This window comes from Dipteris shenzhenensis, chromosome 32, assembly GCF_047967505.1.
Source record: "Dipteris shenzhenensis isolate YYH24624 ecotype China chromosome 32, Dip_SZ_1.0, whole genome shotgun sequence".
NCBI lineage: Eukaryota > Viridiplantae > Streptophyta > Polypodiopsida > Gleicheniales > Dipteridaceae > Dipteris > Dipteris shenzhenensis.
Window position 1 is genome coordinate 28,319,534 of NC_141627.1, and position 24,508 is coordinate 28,344,041.

The window sequence follows — 24,508 nt, forward strand, 5'->3', positions numbered from 1 at the left end:
GCTGTTGAATGGCAATACTCTGGAGTAGATTCTCATATCCATGTCCTAGTCCATTCAAGATGACTTAAAACATTTCTTCAGGATTCATGGTCTCTCCTGCTGCTACGAGTTGATTGTTGTAATCCTTGATCTTAAGTACATAACCATGACCGGTTTCTCTACTGCTGCAAAAACTCTGATTGATTTGGTTTCTCAGTGTGAGGATCTTGGAAGTGTTCTTGGACTCATTAAGAGCTGCGAACATATCCCATGCTTCTTTTGACATCTTGACTATGTTGAGTTGTCCTAGCATGACATCTTGCACATTATGCTTGATCAAATGATATGCATATATGTCTTTCTTGTCCCAGTCTTCCTATGCTCGGGCAATGGTAGGATCTACTTTAAGTGTGATCACTATTGGCACAGCTGTAGATCTCGCTCTACTGGTGCTACGGCAACAGGTGGAGTAGAGCTACTGTTGGCTGGATCATCCAATGGTCTAGGTGTAGACCCATCGACATACTCCCATTTGTCTTAAAGTACAAGAATAGTCTCCATTAGGTATTTCCCTATGCCATAATTGGAGCTGTATAGCTTAGTAGATGCCTCCAAATTGAGGTTGCTAGTTGTAGACATGGTGCAAGAAATGTAAAAGTGTTTGTGAAATCATCGTTTGAATCAACTGCAAAACACTGACTAAAGTCTGAACTGTCAGTGAAGATAGAACTACTATATATTATCCAATCTATTACAAGGCTTGTGGCAAATGATGTCAGGAGTAGCCAAGAGGCTTTACAAGGCTTGAAATGATGTGCACAATGCCAGAAAATAGTCAAACAGGCTTTATAATGATGGCATGTGGGTGTAAAATCAAATCATGTGCAACTTCTGATATATCGATCAATGCCTCTAAATAGTCTAAAGTCTGCTCACTAAACTGTGAAACGTCGCGTTTTAGGAAATGTAATGATGTGAAACCGCATGTGAGCGAAGGGACTGACACTAAGTAGGAACAATTTAGGAATTTTTTGGCATGGCTTCGATTGGCTGCTTTGGAGTTCTCTCCACTATGGATGATCTACTATACTTTGAACTAGATCTGGATCAACCGTCGAGTGAGGAAAATGCAGCAAATAATTCCTTTTCTTTGTTCGTTTTAGGTGGTGGGTCAGATGCATCAATGTAGAGGCTGATGTGCATGCAAGAATTGGATCTATCCGAGACTCAAAAGTGTGTGATACTTGCACCAAAATGTGTGTTTGATGTAACGATCGCATAGAGCACAAAAAATCAAGCATTTTTTCTTTTTGGAGCGTCCTTAAATTCTTCCTAAATCAAGAGATACTAGGTGGAGGGGCAAAAAGGATGAAATGATGATGTGGCCACTGTGTTCACATGATGTGATTGTGCCTCACAAGAGGTGTGCCAATGGGGCACTATGCTAAGGTGTCAGGTCTATGCACATGCAGGCTGCCAAGTGTGTCGAGGAGAGGAAACTGTGTTTGGGTGCCATGTGGCAATGCTGAGTGGCAAATGGCATGGCACTTTGACTTTGGCTGGCTGCTATGGCAATTGACTAGTCAAATAAGATGTTGGTGTGATGATGTGGCGTGCTAAGGTGGAGTGCTGACATGGATGGACGATTGTGTCTTGTCGTGGTAGAAAAGTATGATGTGGCAGATTGGTTGCCACGTGTCAAACGATTGACCCAGCCTCAAGGTGTGGTAGTCTTGTTGAAGATAGGGTTGATGATAAGGCCACGTATCTCCGCATAGAACATCAGTCGTCGATCTTCTCCGTTTGGCATGGCAGTATGTTTGTTTGCAATCGTTGAAGGCATCTTAGCTCGTTGTTGTTGACGAAGGCATGATATGGAGTTGCATGTGGATTTGCTTCTTGGAGGGTTAGCCATTTCATTGAAGAGGTGCTACAAAAGGCTGTGAGAGATGGCGCCTCTAAAGTCATCGAGTGGTCGAGCGCTGCAAAGTTGTGTGAGCCGGAGGTCTTTGTAGTTTGTGTGCTATTGTGGCGTGGCTGCGTAGGCTCTTTATCCACAGTTGTTGTAGGGCATGAGGAGCTAGTCGTCACGCTGAGCCGGTGCTGTGAGTGTCGATGGAGGTGTGCATTGAGGAGCCATCAATTGCTACAATCCAGTTCCTAGGCCCAATTGTGGGTTGGCCTTGTAGCCCATTTTGGTCGGTGTCGATGGATCCAATTGTGCACTACTAAACGTGTTGGAGCTACCATGTGCATTGTCGTGTTGCTTGCCTTACACTTAGGTCTTGCTGCTGTGTAGTCCGATAGCTTAGGTGTGCTGCTGCAGATGCTTGTCACGTCAGTTGATATTGCATAGGAGTCATTGTAGGTGCTGCCACACAAAGATGGAGGTGGCCGACTGCATTGAGGTGGCCGATGGCGCTGTTAGCTTTGCAAATCTAATCAACCTTGCACGTAGGTCTTGTTTTGGCTGCTCACCACCATGTCGCTGCTTAGAGTCGTAGTTAATTGCTTGTTGCTAGAGTAACTTAGAATCATAGTTGTAGAGCAGCTTAGAATCGTAGTTGTAGAGTAGGAGCCTTTAGGTCCTCCACCTTTGATAGACGCTTAGTTGACTAAACATAGGGTCTCTCTCTCAAAGTTCCCTTAAACTGATCAGATCTTTCTCACAAAATGATCTAAAAATCTTTCTTACAGAATGAACTCTCTCTTCTTTAGACAAGAACAAATCTCTCTCTGAAATTCTAAGGAAAAAAATGATAGAAATCTCTCAAACAATGGACTCTCTCTTGCAATGGAATTTCTTTCTCTCATGGACAAAAAAATCTCTCACGTGAACAAAACTGAACGGAATTTTTCTTTCATCAACGGAATGAAAGACTCTCACTCTCTCAAGGATCGGAATGCCTCAACGGAAGGCAGGGATGCTCTGATACCATGACAAAATATGAATAGGGGAGAGGAGAATAATGGAGATGAGGAGAGAGCGCACAGATAGAGAGCACACCACAAATGACTAATTGTACACTAGATTTAGTTGAAAATGTAGAATATATACAAACCCTTTTAGGGATAGGGTTAGGGTTAGGGCATTTAACCCTTTCCTTTATAGCACTCTATTGGGTTAGTGCTATGCACATATCTAACACATGATGTTGAGATGGTTTCTCAACATGCAATGCATTGTGTTTCTATTTTTACCTTCACGTGCTACTAACAATGTTGATCAATAGTTTGTTAATTCCTCTAAACCATTTCATGTCACATTAAGGACATCCCAGGGGAGAAATTATAAGAACTACTATCTCAAAGAATTACAATGTTGAAGCATCCTAAGCCAATACTTATCATAAATTTTTTTAAGCAATGCATGTTCAATTAATGGCAAATGAAGGGTCATGAGACAATTCATTAAAGCAAAAATGTAGAATGGAAACCAACCACCAAACACAGATTCACACTACAATCATGAATCAATGGGTCTAAAGGTGTGCAAAACTTCTTATAGCTCAATTAGACATCTCTTGTACCCAACCATCCGTAGAAATATCCCAACCATTTGTAATGGCATATAGTATACCCAACTATCCCCAGAAATAGCCCTCCCCTCTTCATTCATAGTTTCCTAGCCCTCTCACAGTACCCAACTATCCTTAAAAACAACCCTTCACTCTTCATTCAAAGCTTCCTAGCCCTCTTTCGCAACCCAACTATGAGAAGGAGCTACCTTCTATCGCAACAACCCAATGACATTGTATTGTAATCTGAACTACTAACTTCTAATGCATAAGAAAGGAACATTCTCCTCATATTTGAAAACATGGAAATCCCAACATTCAAACACACTTTGAATACCTAAAATAATCAATACAGGAACTTAAAACCATAGTTTCATCACTTTTGAATTTGCAAACACTAGGATCAATAAAATACAATCATATTTGTGATCCTCCAAGTGAATGTATAAAATGTAACTTCAACTAAATACGCTAAAATCAGAAGTGTTGGATAACTATCACAAGTACCACAATTTCAAGTGAGAGATACAAAAACCAACATTGCTTCAAACTTCATCAAAGTAGAATAGTTGTTGTGTGCATGAACTATAGTTACAATATAGGTTGACAATCCGAGTAGATATATCTTGTAGAGGACTCACATCAAATAATTGCAGAAGAACTCATCAAATAGAAAGTGCCACCATATTCTGTTTGAGTTATCGTTCATGAAACCCCTGTGAAGAACACACCTGAGAGAATCCAGTGTAATATGACAAGCTATCGTTCATCCATAGCACACATTGCAACAAGCAAAAGGCTCTACTACTAAGTGCCTCGAAGATGCAGTGAGAATATCGAATGATTGCAGATTGCACATGGATCACGATGTAAGGATCATGACACTAAATCCCTCCTTATAGAAAGAAAAACACTAGTAAAACCTCAAATGCAAAGGATCTGTGATATCAATGCATATCTCCTTATAACAAAATCCAATCAACTACCAATGAACGTAATTATCACTAAACTTGCAATGAAACAGAATGTAGATCTCCTCACAACAACCTATACCAAACTCATACGCAATCATCGCTTGAATGCAAGCCATGCACTAGAACCAACAAGACACCAAGGTCTCCTCACAACATGTACGAAACTCAAAGCCACACACAAGAACCAATGAGATGCCAAGGATCATTACACCATCAAACATTTGGTGCCATGCACCAAATGTCAATGCAAGTCTATTTTAGGATACACATTCATGCTGAATGCCCATTGTGTATCTTGTTCTAGCAAGAAGCAAGCCACAATGGCATTATCTACAGCAAAGGCTGAGTACATATCTCTTGCATGGTATGCATGTGAACAAATATGGCTTCAGAGGCCCTTGTAGGAACTTGGTACAATCCAAGATGGTTCTACCATGATCTTTGTGGAGAGGGAGAGGGAGAGGGAGACAGAGGAGGAGGGAGGGAGGTGGAGAGAGAGGAGGCCAGGGGAGGGAGGGAGATTCGAAATTTGAAATTCAAATTTCAAAAAGTGGCCCCTTCCCCTCATTGATGGGGGGAGAGGTGGGCTCAAATGTGGGCTTAACCCACCTAGGTTGGGTTGGTTAGGCCTCTTTGGGACCCTCCAAGCCCCTTGCATTAGCCCACTAAGCATTCCCTAATCCATTCCTTATGAGGCCCTTTTATTGATTAACACAGTATATTGTTGTTGGCTTTGATTCATCAAAGTATTTTTTTTCTGGCAATAGTCTTTTGAGCCATATAGCTTCATATGCACCTGTAGTGAGAGCCCTATATTCTGCTTCAGTTGAAGACAAAGAGACAGTGGGTTTCTCATTTGACAACCATGATATAGCACCTTGACCGAGGAAAAATGCATATCTGTGTGTCAATCTCCTGGTCTCATGAACTCTGGCATAGTCATTGTCATAGTGTCCATGCAACCTTGGATGACTTTCTTTGTATTCTATTCCAAACTGTCTTGTACCTTCGATGTATCTCAAAACTCTTTTGGCTACATTCCACTGAGACTGTTTTGGATTTGCCATAAACTATGCAAGTGAGCTTATTGCATAACAAATATCTGGCTGTGTGATAGTCAGATATATAAGAGATCCAATGAGTTGCCGATAGTACTTGTCATTGGCTGAAGGCTTTTCTGAATCTTTTGTAAGTTTCAAAAGCTGTTCCATGGGAGTGGCTGCAATCTTGCACTCTGCCATATGAAACTTCTTCAGGAGATTGTCAACATCGGTGGTTTCTTACAATGGCTGTAAACCACAAGGTTTAGTCCAAGTGGTAGGCACAATGCAATGTCTATGCGAGTTCCCCTTTGAAGGCCAATATTAACACTAAGACCTCCCCTCCCCTTTTTACCCCCCCACCTTCGGGGCAAGCCATAAAAACTCTTTAGCCATAAGATTGAGTCGCCCATGCCTTGATAGGCACTCCATAAGAGGGAGCAAAAAATATTTAACTTCCCTTGAGAGGTTCAAAGACAAGGGTCCCCAAGTTCCATATGGCTACTAGATAGATGCAAGTATTGCTTTGCAAGAGGCGGACCCGAAACCGGCATAGTACTTGTACTATTCATTTTGTGCCCAGTGCGTTTAGCAAGGGGATAGGATGACATGACAATTCTTTCAACTTGCACACCCATGCTCAATAGTTTTGTAGCTTCTAAGATTGAAATGTGGACAAAATACCTACATTCTTACTCACACAAGATCCTTGAGAGGACCACCTCCTTCTACCACTAGCTTTTCCAAGTAGAGAAGGAGACATCCCAAGTGAGTGCGTCTAGATGGGCGCCCACATCCCTTCAATGGTCTCCTTTTGAATGATGAGATAGTTGGAGGGTCCTTTCATATGTGAGGAGTTGTAGATGATAACATTCTTGAAATTCTTGTGACCTTCCAATGCAAAAATACTTGTGGGAAGACAATCTATCTCTAATGTCCTTGTGCCCTTTGGGGAGTACTTATGTGGCCCACTACAATTAGATTTTTAGGAGAGTTTTATTATGGGAAACTGCCTAAAACCCTCGGTTGTGGATGGATTATTTGGATCTCAAAAGTGGGGGACAAGACAAATATTTGGTAGTGGCACTCACGCTTTTGGATACTTCATTTAAGATCTTAGGTAATGTCTTGAGCTTGCAACTTCAACCTACTTTCAAGACATCATCCTAGAAATGTTTTCAGTTTCTAGGAGGCCCACAAGTGGGTAGATCAGCCGCGTTACCCCCTCATGATCCTCCTTTTGGACTTTGAGTGGAGGGGACCATAAGTTACATGGGATCTTAGCCTTATATGCAAGTAGCTCTAGTTAGACATTGATACAAGGGAGGCCTTTTCCCTCTTGTACTTGATGCCATTAGGATTGCACTCTAGACAATTCTTGTTCTTATTTGTGGCCCAGACCTTGAGCTATTTCCTTATATCCCAAGAGGTTGGCCTACCGGGGATGCATTTTTTGATGTGGCAAGAGGAGGCACTCTTGGACTTCGAAGATGACATGGCATTGCTCTAGAGGCTCAGTAGCTACCTTAGAGTAGGTAAGACACCTACTAGAGATATATTGCTAGGCATCAGGGGCCAAGATCCTAATGGATGCCTCATGGTCAGAGACAAGAAGATACTTGGGTTGCTTGGTGGGCTTGGGTATCTCACCTAACCTATAGATACCCCTGCCACTAGAGAGTGTGTGGTGCTAGAAAATCCTCTATTTGACCTTAGCCAAGCTACCCTTCAAAGGAAAAATTTAGTGGTGGTGAATCAGGTTTATTTGGCCATGGCTTGTATTTTGCTGGTGCTTCCATAGATTGTATGGGATAGCTCTGAGATTGGTGTTCAATTTCTTTTGTGTAGCATCAAATGGTACATGTAATACTCCAATGAGAGTTACTTGGTAGAGGGCAATTATGCCATAGGCAGAGGATGGCTTGGGCATGAGATGCGAAGCAGAGCCACTCATTGTTAAAGGAATTACCCATGCTCAAAGCCCTGAAATTTCTTGCTCCTACTTGGGTTTTCATAGAGGCCCCTTCCTGGGGAGAAGAGGTCACCCATATGTGATTCATCTGATGAGGATCTGGTAGCATCTCTCAACTAGCCTCATTTGAACCAACCCACATTGTAGGGAGGGGTTTGAGAGCCAACCATTTGATTTGGCATCTAGCGGTCCATGATTAGCAAGAACACACACTTGGTCATCATACTCACTTTAGCAAGGCACGGCAGTACAAAGCAACAGCCCCACTACTTAGGAGCTTGGGTTGGTTTTCAAAGCAATCTAACAAGGAACATTATGCTTTTTTGCATGCACTTGCTGGTTACTCGTACAAGAGTTTGATGCAACCATCCCCGAGGCCTAGCAAGTGGGGCTCAATGTAGCCCTAATCCAATAGCTCACCCTTGTTGCTTTGGGCACATTTCCAAAACAAGGGTTTCAGTATTTTTCATAGACTATTACACTTGCGAGCCATACCGAGTCTTTTTTAGCATTGACCAAGGAGTCGAGCCATTCGACAAAGACCCAGTGATGGATGGTGGCACCCTAGACTCACTAACAGTTGTGCGGACTCATGCAGTGTTGATTATGGATGTGGAAGGGATAATCATTGAAGAAGGTTAGAGTAAGACCCCAAGGAGTGGGCCATAAAGATCAGGCACTCAAAGAGAATAGAGGAGGCCGTGATTTTCTCGTGAACCATACATATGGTAGAGAGCTACAATTGGACGCCTCGTAAAGTCTTTCACGAGAATACCCACACCAGGTGTCCTTTGAGGTATTACTAGATTTTTGAATTCATACTCCTTTTATTTCTACCCATTGGCTTGTGACTAGTGTTGATGAGGAGAGATGGGATCTATCCATTGTGGCAAGAGACTTGGAGATGATAGCGTAGCGCATGTGGTGCTACATTTCAACCAAGTGGATTTGGTTGTGCTTCCTCAAGATTGCGCCAAGATTTCAAGGATTCATCAAGTCTTCATTTGGGGCATGGTTGCTTGGTTGACATGAGGTCATCAACCAAGGTATTCATGTCTCCCCTCCAAATTGTTGGTGCTCGGAGGTCTCACTAGAGGACAAGTTAACCATATGCTGCATCACAAAAAGGTGCTCATTTCTGTCGTCACCATGCCCACTTGATGATGCATAGTTGCTTTTTGACAAGAGGATGTCTTGCACGTTTGGTGTTTTAGGTGTGCTCATTTTTATTGTATTCACATTTCTCATTGTATTCATTCTTTTCATTTAGCAAGATTAGCATTTTTAATTGTATCCATTCACTATTTCTCAAGGGTCTTGATTTTGTAGGTTGAATACGCTGGAGACCTTACGCAAGCAATAGAACATGTGGGAAAGACAGTTTTTGAAGCATTCACAAAAAGTACTTAGCCTCACAGATTACTTATTTTCAAAGCTTCTAATAGACGATACTTTTCTTGTCTATTAGAACCTAATCCATTTCTTGTCTCATAGTGCGGGTGCATGAGCATGTGCTTGTGTGTGTGTACATAATTGAAGTTTTCAATGTCTTAATTCATTGGTCAAAGGTTCAACCATTAGCTTCAATAAGAGAGCATGTGCTTGTGTGTGTGTGCCCTCTTCCTCAATCTCACACTGCCAAGAGACATTACCATAATTTTCTTTGGAAATTTACGAAACTTTTCCGATTGATTGCAGTCCAAAATAATGAGCTTTTGATAGCTTCAGATTTCTGAATCCGCAGGAGCCATTAGAAAAGACCGAGTAGCAAAGACAACTCACTACTTGGCTATCTTACTGTTACAGATATTAAAATTAATAGGTTGCTGTTTTTTTTTTCAAGTTTTGAATAAGTAATTAATAGACTGCTATAGGGATTGATAGGGTGAGATCAGGCTTATGCTTAAATTGTATGCTGGTAAAATTGGTGGACTTATTTTCCATGAGCACTATGAGAAGAACTTGGAGACCTAAGACTGCATGATATGAGCTTTAATATTCTGTGTCGTGTCAAAACCCCACTTTAACCACTTAGAGTACCAGCTTACACTCAACTAACAGATCAATTTTAGTTTTCCTTATCTAAAGCCAACGGGATTAAAAAAACAACGTTAGCATACAATTTTCCTTTTCCTGCTGGCCCAGTTGGGACTGAATCTTTTACAGAACTAAGCTTCTCTACACCTAGTTACTAAATATTCAGATGAAGCATTGGTGTTCCTGCATAACTACAATATAAACTGCTTCCTTGGAAAAGAATTCGAAATCCAAACACAACATTTTGCAAACTGATTAATCTGATTGGAACAAAAGTATGCTATCAAGACGACTCTTGGCAAATTTGGGCACAGTTGGGGGAGTTCAGTGACACCAGAATGGAACCGGTCACTTCATACCTAGCCACTATCATAAAAATATGAACAGCAGTCTAGAGCACTTCCAAATATCTTGAGTAGTGGATTTCTTTGAAGTGAGAACGGCTTGAGCACAGAACTCAGAAAAAGCAGATTCCTCATCCTGAGCCAAGCATAACTGCGTAAGACATCTTCAAGATTCGACAACTTCTGTATAAAACCATGGAAAAGCTCTCTCAATTGAACATGCATTGCAAAATTCCACATGAGCAGGTATCCAGTTCCAGTGACCGCAGATTCTACTCATTAGACAAACTAATGTGGTTTAGGAACATGTCCATCCACTGCAAAATTTCTGGTTGCAGCAGGTAAAGCAAGCCTCATTCCATCGAGTTCAGGCTTGGCTATCACCTGGCAGCCTAGGCGTGACCTGCATCAACAAAACCTTTAACGTGAAAAGACAATAGTACATCAAACCTTGCACAACCTCCCCAGTTAATCTTTATGACAGAGTGCTGCCAGAAAATCTATAGCTAAAAGCAATAATTAGGTACTTACGTCTCTGTCAGGCCAAAGGCAAGATCCAACATGTCATTCTCTTCATCTGTTGGCTCCTGAAGCTTTCCATAGTAATCTTCATCCTGCATTTGTACACCAAGTTTCAGCCATGCGGAAATCAAATTGCAGCACCCATTAACACCCTCCAAAGTAGACACCATCAAATGAAAGCCTTTCATTTCTTCGAAAATAGCAGGGGCAGGGAGCAGACTGCATAAGAGGCCAACCCGGACTGATATAATTACTTGCCACATGACTCTTAGAGAGGATTCGTTTGATAACTTCAACATGGATATACATGTGGATAATCCATAGGTGACATATGGCAATGGACAATAACTATCTAAAAGGGAATCGGAGACATTCCAATATGCATTCTCATGGTGAAAACAGATACATCAGAGTGAATACTATGTGCCAAGATCATACTCGAATTTACTATCTGTAAGTCAATTTTTAGTTAGTAAACAAGATGATATTTGATGGCATGGAATGCTTGATACAGGATGAGACAAAGACAACAAAGGTGATGGTTAAAGGTGTCAAGCAAGGGAATCTTTAGAAACTGTACATGCCTACTGAATTAATTCATACAGCAAACACCAGCACTCCTACCATGGACAAAAATAAACTTGCAAACCACATGGCACTGACAACGCACATCTCGTGTGTTCTATTCCTAAACTTTGTACATGATGTCACTCTCCGAATTGGGGGGGAGAGCTAATTAAGGCCCACACATTTCCCAGTTCGCTTGCTTCTTTCAACATAAAACATTAGAATCTCGTACTAGAGGAGTCTAGCAATTAGAATCTCGTACTAGAGTCGTCTAGCAATTAGACTCTATCAAGAACTATGGTATAGGGCTCAAGCTTCAAGCTCTTCAATTCTAATCAAACCTTAGTTACACGCACATTTTTTGGCACACCACGTGAACTATGAAGACTAAAAAGCGACCTCTAGAGTTTGAAATCAAGTAGCCAATGCAAAAATCTTGCCAGCCGCCTTTGCTAATGATGTTTTTGACCTAACAATTAATGTCTTTTAGATCTCTTTGCGTGATGGGGTTTTAACACATGCAGTGTATTTTTTCTATGAGTACTACAGTTTCATACACAAGATTCCACAAGAACCCCCACATATCCAACCAAAACCAAAATAGTCTTGCAACCCAAGGCACTACAAGACGAACCAAACAATTGCAATGCCCTAGCCCGCTCGCTAGGGAAGCATCATGAGCCAACTCTAGGCCACCCATGGCAGACAACCACAACAACCTTTAGAAAATGTAAGAAGAGTTGAGGGAGCAGATACATGCAGCTCCAATCTCGATGAGAAACGAGCTTCTAAAGTGCACTGGAAGGACTCCAAAAGCAATCCCTGAAAGCTCATAGAATTGCATCCCATAGCACCCACCCAAAGCAATCCTTGAATACTCACAAAAACACATCTAAGCAAGATACAAACGTAATCAAATGGATAACTCACCCTATAAAACTCACCACGTAGGGAGTCCATCAAGCACACCATCAGAAAAGATCTCTACATCCTTGGAGCCACTTCCTTCCCTCAATGTTCATCATATGTTGCTTCTTAAAATATTCAACTTCAGAGTCAGACCCTCTACAACTAAACCCTCCATCAACTATCTTGCCACCTAGCACCATCTATCCAAAAAACTTGGCGAGTCTTAAAGGTGGTTGAGAGAGGGAGGCTACTTGCAATCACATGCCTCTACCAATCCCCTTGCATGAGGGTGAGTGAGTGGCATACAGCCATCATATAGCCATCCATGATAGGAGTTACCTATAACTGTCTCTTCCTCTAACAATCCACTTGCATGAGGCTGAGTAGGTGGTATCCAGCCACAAGGAGGTTAACTCCACTTCCCTATCATTGTCACTCCCTCATGGCAAAGATACCTTCCTCAGGGCTGACCTATCTCCATCTGCTTCATAACGTTGTCACCATCCTCTCCCTCCCCATAACTCAACGGAAGGGAGATGCCTTCTCCAAGACCTTTCCTACTCCTTATGGCCTCTTGTCTCGAGCAAGGTATAAGAACCCCATTAAAAAACATAGTATCACTATGTTGTGACTAGTCCTTGCGTAATTTGCTTCAGCTGATTTGATCGTGTAGTTGGTTCACTTTCCTTGCAATAAAGGCCACAAGTTCAAAAGGTTAGCTTGAAGGAATCAAGTACTTCCCAATTTTGTATTGTTTTGTCTAATTTAACTCTTCATAGCAATGCACAAGCTCAAAAGCATGGCTAGCTAGCGCATAGTCAAACAAATCAGTATTCTAACGCATGTCAAAGCACTACGTATCAAAACCAAGAAGATTTGGAACATGCCAAAGCAAATAATTTTTGAGATCTTCAAAACGTGAAAGGAGAAATTGTCAAGGATCTCCATAACTCACTAGAATTTCTTTTCTGAAAAGAGACTTTTACCTCATGTCAAAGAACTAATGACACTCGAAGATAATTTTAAGTCTCTAATTTGATCAAGGAGTGAAGGACATCAAATTGATTATTTTTTATTTGCTGATGCATCGACAGAAAATCTCTCTCTCAAAGTCACATTATAAACTAGCTGAGAAAACAATCAAGTTTATCATTAACATACTTAAATTAGAATAGTAAGATATGCAAAGAGGTATCTTGTTGTTTAGCATTATCCTCTAAATTCTTGGCGCTTGACAATATGATGACATGCATATAATTTATTCACGTTGATAAAGTTTTTGAGCACTATATATAGCTGTGGGTAGGCACATAGTTGTACACATCCAAGGTAGGTGTGGGCTTTTAGCATTTGTCAATTTTTCTTTCACAAGCATGATGGACTAATGTATAGTTTTTTGAGACAATAAAGTATGTTTTGCAGGGACTTCATGGGAAATGATGAAATGCAATGTGGTTGTACCAGACCTCCACAGCAAGGGTGTCCAGTGTGTGGTCAAGTGAAATGTTTTTGGGGTCATGAAAATCAAGTCATGAAGGGTTTTTTTTAATTTTCATGAGTCAATGTGGTCTTGCATGTTACAGGAATTTGATATGTTATGGTGTCCATGTCAAGGGGCTTTTCATGTGTGTGTACGGGGGTGAATGTAAGCTTTAATGTGCATGCTAATGTGTGGGAATTGTGTGACTAAAGGTCCAAAATGTGCATTTAATGTGCCTTGGGGGGATATTTGCATTTTTTTAATGAAAGAGTGGTAATTCTACGTGATGACGTGGTTGGATTGATTGGGAAGGCATCCTACTCATGCAAAGGTGGCTACGTAGCAAGGAATGTAGAGCTTCTGGATTGCGATCGATCACGTGTAGAGAAATCTAGAATTTTTGAAGTAAAGAGGAAGCGACGCACGTAACCAAGGGTCTCGTAGATGAAAGCGAGAGGCTAAGCGCCCATCAAGTGAAGGCCTACGTACGTGATGGGATGGGGATTTCTAACTGCATGCTTGCACAAAGGGACTCTAGGTTTGGAAAGGAAAAGCTATGGGTGCTCCGGGATTATAGCTACGTGGTGAATTCAGATCGAATAGGAGAGAAGAGCTATTGCGGACGCTACTAGTTATCTTTACGTAGGGAGTTTGTGAGCTTGTGTGTGCTGAGAAGACCTTGGCACTGGAGATTTCCAAAGATAGCGAGCTGTTTGTAGTTGGTTGAGCATGGCTACCACACAGGCAGGACGGTTGTCGTTTGCACGTGAGCTAATGCGCAGAATGCATGGTCTGCTTAAGATCATCTAAAGGACTGTTTGTGGCGCTACGATGCAACATGAAGTAATCTTAGCGACAAAGACTCCATGAATTCCGTATGCAAGAGATAGAGGGACGAAGAAATTGTAGACTAAGGCAAATGGAACGTGACCATCAATGATGGTTGTCCTAAAGGAGCTGGGCACTCTTCGTGGAAGAACGTGAGATTGATACTTGCTGCAGATGTTAATCAATCACTGATCTCCTGCTTTGTGAGGGAAGAGAAGCTATCCTAAAGGAATTGGAAGCCTCTTTGACATGGTTGTGATCTTATGCTGATTTGATCGAGGGAGATGAAGCCAGAGATTAGGATAAAAATTGAATGTAAAGAGCTGGTCACTTATAAGGATGCTCTCAGGGTAGCAAAAGAGAAGGAGAGGAAGCAGATAAGATTGTCACAAATGATGCAAGAGATGCCAATGGTTCAGCATGTGCCTGAAATTATCTCTCATGTGAAGCCAGAAATACAAAAGCCTAAAGTCAGGAAGGAGAAGAACATCAAAGAAGAAATTCATGAAATGTCGAAGCTTATGAAGAGTTGATGAACGGTAGGGGAAGAGGTAGATCATCGGGTAGTTATGGCAGAGGCCAGAAATACAAAAGCCTGAAGTCAGGAAGGAGGAGAATATAAAAGAAGAAATTCATGAGGCAGCATGCCTTCTTCAAATAATTCAAGCCCGTCGCAGGCAGGACGAGGTCAAGGGTCATTTGCACCTTGTGTCTAGTGCTTTAATTGTGAAGAGTGGGGACATTACAGCACACAATGTGATAAGCCTCCTCATGCTGGAGGTGATGTTTATCCATTGCCAACAGGGTTAAATAATAGGGTGTTATAGTGTAGAAGTAAAAGATGCAAGTCAGCCTAGTACCTCTTGAATCCGTAAAGCCACTGCAGAAGAGAAAGGGAAAGGTAAGGCAGTTACATTTGGCTTGTTGGAGTTGGAGGAAGTTAAAGATGTCACGCCATTAGGGAAGAGAGATAGAGAAGAGGAGGTTGGTCCGAGTGCAAAGAAGGGGAAGCAGTCTGAGGAGATGATCACCTACCAAAAGAAGAAGAGCAAGTCCAGAAGGAAGTACAAAACTGCAGATTATCCCATGGGGAAGAAGCAGGGGAGATTATAATTTGGTGAAAGATCTTTCAGCGAGGAAACCGGACATTACATTTGCCCAAATGATTGGTCTATGCCCAAAGCTTAAGAAAGAATGGAGGTGGGCTGTAAATCCAGCAAAGAAGAACTCTCATAAAGGTACAATTAAGCTGATGTCTGTCTCAGAGTTGCCAGATCTTTTACCTGCTGTAGAAGCCTGGCATAAAGGAAAGGGTTTTGGAGAGGCCTATATAGATGGGGGTGCACAGATTTGTGTGATTACCCAGGCTTGTGTAGAGAGATTAGGACTGAAGATATCCCGCTCCTCTAGTTATCGCATCAGAATAGCAAGCCACTCCAAGGTGAAGACTTTAGGGATAGTACCTGGCCTGGAGGTTGAGGCATTCAATGTTTCATGTCGAGTGGATTGTCATGTGATGCCTGCAAGGTTGGGAGCCTATCCTTTGATTCTTGGAAGGCCGTGGTTGACGAAGGTAGGTGCAATTCAGAATTAGCAAAGAGGAATCTTTTCTGTACATACCAATGGGAAGAAATTGAATTTCAATATGGTAAGCAGGGCTGAAGTTTCAGATTCAGCAAGTGAAGAAGAAGAGAGAAGTGAAACCAGCAGTGAGGATGAGAGCTCGATGACTTCAGAAAGTGATGAAGGAACAATAGTGCTGTACTTATTATTGCCTGATTGATGATGTTCTTTACATGAAAGGGGCTGATCTGGTGCTCAGAAGAATTCCCTGGCATGAGAAAGTTTTTCATATTCTACAAGCTAATCATGAGGGAGTATGTGGAAGACATTTTGCTTTCAAAATCATGCCGAGGAAAATACTTACAGAAGGGTATGTGTGGCCATCCCTCCAAAGAGACATAAGACATTGGTGCAGGTCATGCCTACAGTGCCAACAAATGAGTAAGAGGATCATACATCTAGAACTCAAAAATATCATGCTTGCTTATAATATTTTTGAGATATGGGGAATAGATGCCATCGGTCCTCTACCCATGCCAGCCAAGGGAGATTGTTATGTGCTGACAGCTGTGGATTATTTGACGAGATGGGCTCAAGCACGAGGAGTATGGGCTGTCAATGCGAAATCTATATGTAAATTTGTGTATGAGGATATCTGCTGTAGATTTGGTGTGCCACTGGAGTTGCTTTCTAATAGAGGTCCAGGTTTCAGCAGTGAACTGATGGATTTATTATGTGGAAAGCTTAAGATTAAACACAGATATGCAAGTCCCTATTATCCCCAATGTAATGGGATGAATGAAAAATTTAATGATGTGTGTATTAATATCATGGGAAAGATCATGAGAACACATGAGAAGGAGTGGGACCTTGCTTTGCACTGGGCTTTACGGGCTTATAGAGTTGCTGTAAAAGAAGGCACCCAGTTTTCACCATTTCATCTTGTTTACGAGAAAGAAGCTCTATTACCCTTGGAAGTAGAAATTCCTGCATTACAGATGTTTATGAATATAAACGAGGATTCAAATTCTACTTTCCAGAACCGTTTATTGGATTTGCAGGAAGCACAACTAGACAGACAAAAGGCGGTGGAACATTATGCTTTAATTCAAGAGGAAAATCAGAAGAGAGCAAACAGGAAATTCAGGGATAAGAAAATCGAGGAGGGTGATCTAGTTCTGAGATACAACAGTAGTTTGGATTCTGAGATACAACAGTAGTTTGGATTCTACCTTCAAGAAGAAATTTGTGACCAAAAAGGATGGACCTTTTCGTGTGACGAAGAAATTCAAAAATGGCTCATATCAACTTGAGAATTTTAATGGTCAACAGCATAAGAATAGAGTCAATGGCTTCAAACTAAGGAAATACTTTCATAGGATCATGAGTGAGAGCAGCTGTGGACCTACTGTGATGAAACCACACAAGCCAAGATATCTCTGAAGAAATGCAAATCTTATATACCCCTATTTGCAAGACATGAATGTCTGCAGACTTGGGGATGGGCAAAATGATAGGACAAAACCTGTATCAAGTTTTTGAGCACTGTATATAGCTGTGGGTAGGCACATAGTTAACTCTACACATCCAGGGGAGGTGTGGGCTTTTAGCATTTGTGGATTTTTCTTTCACAAGCATGATGGACTAATGTATAGTTTTTTGAGACAATAAAGTATGTTTTGCAGGGACTTCATGGGAAATGATAAAATGCAATGTGGTTGTACCAGACCTCCAGACCAAGGGTGTCTAGTGTGTGGTCAAGTGAATGTTTTTTGGGTCATGAAAATCAAGTCAAGAAGGGTTTTTTTTTAATTTTCTTGAGTCAATGTGGTCCTGCATGTTACAGGAATTTGATATGTTATGGTATCCATGTCAAAAGGCTTTTCATGTGTGTGTACGGGGGTGAATGCAAGCTTTAATGTGCATGCTAATGTGTGTGGGAATTGTGTGACTAAAGGTCCAAAATGTGCATTTAATGTGCCTTGGGGGGATATTTGCATTTTTTTTAATGGAAGAGTGGTAAATTCTACGTGATGACGTGGCTGGACTGATTGGGAAGGCATCTTGCTCATGTAGCAAGGAATGTAGAGCTTTTGGATTGCGATGAATTAGACCTAGCACCTGGGAACGAAACTTGCTCCCATCGGCTCTCTGAGAACTGAACCTCTAGGCCCCTTATATAGACTCGGGCTCCAAGCGCCAAAAATAGCGAAGACCTCTAACTGGTTCGTACCCTTGCCACTCAACCCGAGAATCAAGCCTGCCTGGGAACGAAACTTGCTCCCATCGGCTCTCTGAGAACTGAACCTCTGGACCCCTTATGTAGACTCGGGCTCCAAGCGCCAAAAATAGCGAAGACCTCTAACTGGTTCGTACCCTTGCCACTCAACCCGAGAATCAAGCCTGCCTAGCTCTAAGCCTCCCCAGGCTACCTAAGCTAGTCTTATGTACCTAGTACACATCGAATACCAATCCGTGCACATGACATACTTCCCCTCCTCTAAGAACTCACTCCTGAGTTCGATAAAATGTCCTCTGGAGGTTTTGTAATGTCTCCCATGTTGCATCCTCCTCAACACGATCCTTCCACTTGATCTTGTATTCCGTGATAGTTCTATTACGAATCTGTCTTTCACGAAATTTAAGAATACACTCAGGTTCGTGTGGAGTAAAAGTCAAATCTGTAACTTCTATTATTTCTTGAGGAGAAACAAGTTGATCCTCCGCACCCAATACTTCCTTCAGTCTACTGACATGAAATACTGGATGTACTTTAACATCAGGTGGCAATTCTAGTCTATAAGCAACTGGTCCAATTCTTTTAATTACCTTGAACGGACCACAGTATCTGGGGGATAACTTCGGAACCAAACCAGTGGAAATTCGCAAATAGACCATCGTTCCTTCAGAGAACTCTCTAGGTGAACGATGTCTATTAGCATAAAATCTGTCCCGATCTTGGGCACTTCTAATAGACTCCTTGGCAAACTGCAACATTTCCTACATGTCTAGCAAGAAGGTCTTTGCAGCATCATTTTGGATTCCTTTTAACCCAACCATAACTGGTGACTTAGGTTGAAACCTGCATATAAGCATAAAAGGACTGTAACCAATACTCGAATGCTTTGCATTGTTATAAGCAAATTCTATCATACGTAGATAATCTTCCCATGAAGACTGTCTCTTAGAAACATATGCCCGAAGCATATCTTCAACCAATTGGTTGACCTTCTCTGTACTGCCATCGGATTGTGCATGATCTGAAGAACTCATACTTTATCACTGACTATGTCAGAGGGCAAACCATACAGCTTAAACAAGTGGTCCACAAACTCGTGAGCCAGCTGAACAGCTGAAATAGTTGTTCTAGTAGGTAAGAATCTAGCCATTTTTGTCAGACGGTCGACTATGACCCAAATGGAGTCATGACCCTTGCGCGTTCGAGGTAGAATAAAGCTGCCCCAATCGCAAAATCACTCGCATCGGCCTCTAAAACATAAGGCCGGGTAGGATCGGGTAATGCAAGAACGGGTGCTTCCTTGATAGAAAAATTCAAGGTTTCAAAAGCCTTGTTCAAGGCATCATTCCAAGAGATCGGCTGGGTAGACCTACGTCCGCGACCTTTCAATATGTTTGTCAAAGGTGCCGTGATGTTTGAATAACCACACACAGACTTCCGTAGAAATACCGTAAATCCTAGAAACAAACGAAGTTGTTTCACATTCTGAGGGATAGGCCATTCTAAAACCTTCTGGATACGATCCAGATCAATGCTAATACCTTCAGAAGAAATCTTGTGTCCTAAATAAATGATCTCCTTCATAAAGAAGTCACATTTACTCATCTTGGCATAGAGCTTACGCTATCTTAGAATAACTAAGACAATCCGAAGGTGTCCTAAGTGATCCTCTAGCGTTCGGCTATATACCAAAATGTCATCTAAGCACACTTCAACGAATTCACCCAAGTAAATCACCTTGGGGAGCACCTATCCTCTTAAGAAAGAAGAAGGATTCTACATGGAGAATGTGTATAGATTATAAACGATTGAATAAAGTGACAATTAAGAATCGATACCCTCTACCTCGTTTCGATGATCTAATAGACCGTTTGGCCGGAGCGAAGTATTTCACTAAGATTGATTTGTGTACGGGTTATCACCAAATCCGTATCTATGCTAAACACATAGATAGAACTGCATTCCGAACTAGGTATGGCCACTATGAGTTTCTTGTATTACCTTTTGGTTTGACCAATGCTCCTGCCACCTTCCAGCAATACCAACTGACACATCCCAGCACTCCTGAAACCTCTGCTATGCAAGCAAACACAAGAACACACACAACGTGAGGAACTGAGCAGGTTGCTCACCACGCAACCATGACATCTACGGGATGTGATCCCGAATCAGGAGATGTCCCCTCCGAGCCACGAGCTGAACTACTGGCACGAACTCCTAACCAAATCTAACCAACCTGGTGTCCCATACCACCAAGTGGCGCTGTGAAGCCTGGGATCTACTGCTGGGCCTTGGGCTATGCTATGATGCAGGCGCGCGTCCGCGACTCAATCCAAGATCATACCTAGCATCTGGGAACGAAACTTGCTCCCATCGGCTCTCTGAGAACTAAACCTCTGGGCCCCTTATATAGACTCGGGCCCCAAGCGCCAAAAATAGCAAAGACCTCTAACTGGTTCGTACCCTTGCCACTCAACCCGAGAATCAAGCCTGCCTAGCTCTAAGCCTCCCCAGGCTACTTGAGCTAGTCTTGTGTACCTAGTACATGTCGGATACCAATCCGTGCACATGACACTAAGGCAAATGGAACGTGACCTTCATCGATGATGGTTGTCCTAAAGGAGCTGGGCACTCTTCGTGAAAGAACGTGAGATTGATGCTTGCTGCAGATGTTCGTCAATCACTAATCTTCTGCTTTGTGAGGAAAGAGAAGCTATCCTAAAGGAATTAGAAGCCTCTTTGGCATGGTTGTGATCTTATGCTGATTTGATCGTGGAAGATGCTTGGGTACTGATAGAGAAGGAGAGAAGATGGCGCTATTGCAACTTTGTAGGAGTTGCGAGCTATTGTTCTTGATGGAAGCTTAGGAGTGTGGGCTGTGGGTTCATAGTATTCTGACACTGCTGTTTTTTGAGTTTTGGGGGGGAAGTTCAGTTCTAAGTTTATCTGTTTCGGGCAGCGTAGTCTTTTGGCACTCTTCGAGTCTGTGTGATCCGTGTTCAGTCAATTTTTTGTGGGGGGTTTTTCTCGGTGCCTAATACAAAGACACATGATCTGGAACTTGGTTCATAAGCTCATCATCTACGAGCCCACATTGCAGCTGATCCCTATGAAGTTGTAGCTATCTGACGTGGTGAAGTACATAATTCCTGGTTGTCTTTCCTTCTTTTTTGTTTTTCTTATCAACGTGTAGCTAGTTGACTTGAGATTTGGATAAGTTTAGCTGAAGTTCTTTAAAACCCTAATTTTCATTGCTATCTCAAGAGTATCCTATGTACCATCCACTTGCTTTCTATACCTCCTAACTTTTAGAATCATCATGTTCTTGCTGTCCAAATATTCCAGCCAACCCTACAGTTCAAAGAGCAGCCCCACAAAACACTTGCAATTGACTATTACAGCATGTTCATCTATTTGCAATGCCCATACGCCTACTCTTGAAACACCAACTTGTAATTTCCCGAGTCATCTCTTTTATTGCTGTGAGTTCTACTACTACCTAGAAGCAATGACAAGCATCATATTTGGTCTGTTCCTAGGGCTTTTGCGCAAGTTCTACAAGCTCATATTACAGTTTACTGGTGTGGAGCATTGACATCAGCCCCGAATTATCTTAAGGAGCACTAGTAGACTGATTGGACGTTGTTTGAGAATAATCACAACAATTCACAATTACTTATACTGAGTAGATTGAAGACAATGGACTACTAATAGTTCTAACTCTGATATGGTTTGGTTCTCTATAGAACAGCCATGCATATATCCCTAATCCTCAAAGCAAGAGCTTTAGACAATGACACATTGAACTCCAGAGATTACATAAGAACACAAGATAGAGGACAAGACCACAAAGGCAAAGAAGAAACCTCGAGAAGATCCAAATGATATTTATTCGTCTGAGTTTATTGAATGATATCATAGACATTTCAGGATTTGTTAGGATGCATGAGGTATGTTCATGCCTTTGAGGTTGCAATTCCATAAAAGAAGGCGAAAAAGGGGTCCATCTTGGCTCTCTATCGTATGTATATGTAACACTTCATATATATCTATATATCTAGATGAATCTAGCCGAACTCATCCTCTAAAAACACAACATAGTGCAGTTTCAATCTCATAATAGTCACCCATAAGGCTGCAAACCATAAACTCCACGCATTCTAGGAACTTGCTACTATGACATCCCCGCTGACATCATTAGCGCCCAACAATGGGTGTAGACCATAGTATAAATGCTCACACATACAACTCCACACACCCAAACATACTTGAGCATCCATTTTGTACAAAGTCTTCATACTAAGTTTCTGTCGGTGAAGGAAAAACTCAACCATGACGAAGACTTGTATTGTGCAGACTTCCTTTCTGCTAAGGGAATCTATGGTTTGTTCATGCTAATTGTTTATCATCAATTTTGAGATTGCTAATGTACTATATTTATCAACCTTGCTCTGATATGACTACGAGTTATGGTGCCATCACATGTGGATGAATGTTAATTTTCCACGTCACGTAGAGATAGCTTTCATTCAACGAAGACTAATGTGAAACTTGTCTTTGCAACACAAGGAAATCTATGCTTTGTTGAATGTGCTAGCTATTTTGAGATTGATGTGTGCTATATTTCTTGACCCTACTCTGATGTGGCTGAGTTATAGTGCCAGATGAATATTTATTTTTCTTAGAAATAGCTTCCATTCAACGACTACTAATGTGAAACTTGTCTATGCGACAAAGATTTCAAAATTCACACTATATTAATAATTTGCGGTAAAGCTGGAGAGAATTAGAAGTGAATTTATTGACGACAAATTCACAATGGCTACACAAATCTTTCCAAAAGGAGAACAATACTCAAAAGGTGAGGGATGAGAATATAAACCATAACGATCACATGACAAGTGGAACAAGCCAATGAACCTTCACAAGCTCCTGCAAAATATCACAGAGATATGCGTCATGTTAGCGTTTTGAAGAATCAAATTCCCTCCAATCAGATTCCACCTACAAATAAGTAACATACATAAATGGTAAATTTCAAATTTTCCAAGACCAAACAATAAATTCTAGGGCGAACAAAGAACTTGCTACACGGTACTTTGAAACGAATATAAACTCACTACCAAGCCTGACGATAATCTTGGTCTCCTCCCCCCTCCCAACCAGCAAGTGCAAAACGTATCCTTCTTCCTTATCCATTAAAGGTAGCAGAAGTATCTCATACCTTCAAGCTCAATACCATTCTCATGTGCGGCCTCTAGCATTGACATACCCATCGGCACTCTGATACTTTTCTCATCGCCATCTTTATCAACAAAAGTCACTGCAATCCTGAGAAGCCAGAAGGAACCACCCGTTCTTACCGACTTTATCATTGCATTATTTTTGTCAGGATGGAAAAAACTTTCGAAACTTACGAGAGTTAAACAAGCGAATGCCACTCAGCCTGGAACTGTATAGTTTGGCTTCTGGTTCTAGTTCGTCGTTCACTGATGCTAAGCGTATCGAGAGTTAATTGGTGCGGATCATTCAACACGCCCGGTGCAAAACAGTTTAAACTAAGCTCATCTTTACGCTAAAGCGCACATCTATAGTTCACCTTGGGATGCTAAAGTAGATACCAACGTTTCTTTGCTGGAGCAAGGTTCGGCTGAAGAAACCTCCGAAGCTGCGGACGCATAAAGACGCCGGTGGTCAGGGGAAGAAGCTGGAGAAGGCAAAAGCGAAAAAAGTTAGGGCAAGGTACAAAAGATGGCGATGGAAGAAGAGGTAGGGGAAGGAGAGCAAAAGAGGGAAACCTGGGAGGAAGGAAGATGAAGCAGGAAGGGAGCAAGAGTGAGAAGCAAAACCAGGAGCGAGGCGATGGAGAGATTGCAAAGCTGATCGCCATGCCGAGAGGACGCGCAGACTGGCCATACAGAGGAACAACACCAGAAGTAGCTTGCAAGGTCCAAATGCTTGAGGAAATAGGGCGACAACGCTGCTGCCAATGCAGCACAGCCCTATTACCCCATCCTCACATGCAGGAGCACTTTTATAGTCACATTCTTTGACTTGCCCTAACTCTGGTTTCACGGGCTCCTTTTACATGAATAATAGAACTCCTCTCTTTGAGTGGCACGGTCGCCTTCAAAGGTCGCGTGCGCCATTGGCTCGCTCCAAATTCGTAAGGTCTCTTGAGCCACCCAGGTGCCCGCACCACCACCCAAATGCGCTCTCTGGAAACAGCACCTCATCCCACCAGCCCTGGACGAAGAGAGAATGGCTCCCGAGGGTCTGGCCCACACGACCCGACAGCGGTCAAGTTATATTGAATCGAATGGCATTTAATGACACCAATTTTGGATTGGTAGTGGATGGATGAAATGGCTTTGTGTCTCGCGGCGGCACAAGTTTTATCCCCCATTGGCTAAATTCTCAGCCACCCCAATGGGTGACATTTCTTCTGGCAAACAGAGTTCGAGCCCACGTTTTCGATTCGTCCAAGTGGAACGATGACTCTTCCAACATTTTTTTATGAGTGGGTGCTGTAAGGC

General features: G+C 42.0%; 1 protein-coding gene across 6 annotated transcripts; it reads right to left on the reverse strand.

Annotated features, from left to right (window-relative positions):
• Positions 1-9,781: 9,781 nt before the first annotated feature.
• On the reverse strand, positions 9,782-24,020 carry LOC147880555 (adrenodoxin-like protein 1, mitochondrial). Of its 6 annotated transcripts, none has more exons than XM_087370729.1 (6): positions 23,771-24,020; positions 23,572-23,640; positions 23,197-23,303; positions 22,855-22,904; positions 10,396-10,478; positions 9,782-10,267 (listed from the first exon to the last, which is right to left on the reverse strand). In XM_087370729.1, exons 1-6 carry the CDS (start codon positions 23,860-23,862, stop codon positions 10,153-10,155), a joined length of 516 nt encoding a protein of 171 aa, XP_087226855.1. In that variant the 5' UTR covers positions 23,863-24,020; the 3' UTR covers positions 9,782-10,152. The 6 variants fall into 6 exon arrangements, with proteins under 6 accessions (XP_087226855.1, XP_087226857.1, XP_087226854.1 ...); XM_087370731.1 differs by having other exon boundaries at positions 23,598-23,640; positions 23,771-24,016; XM_087370728.1 differs by having other exon boundaries at positions 23,598-23,679; positions 23,771-24,013.
• Positions 24,021-24,508: the final 488 nt, after the last annotated feature.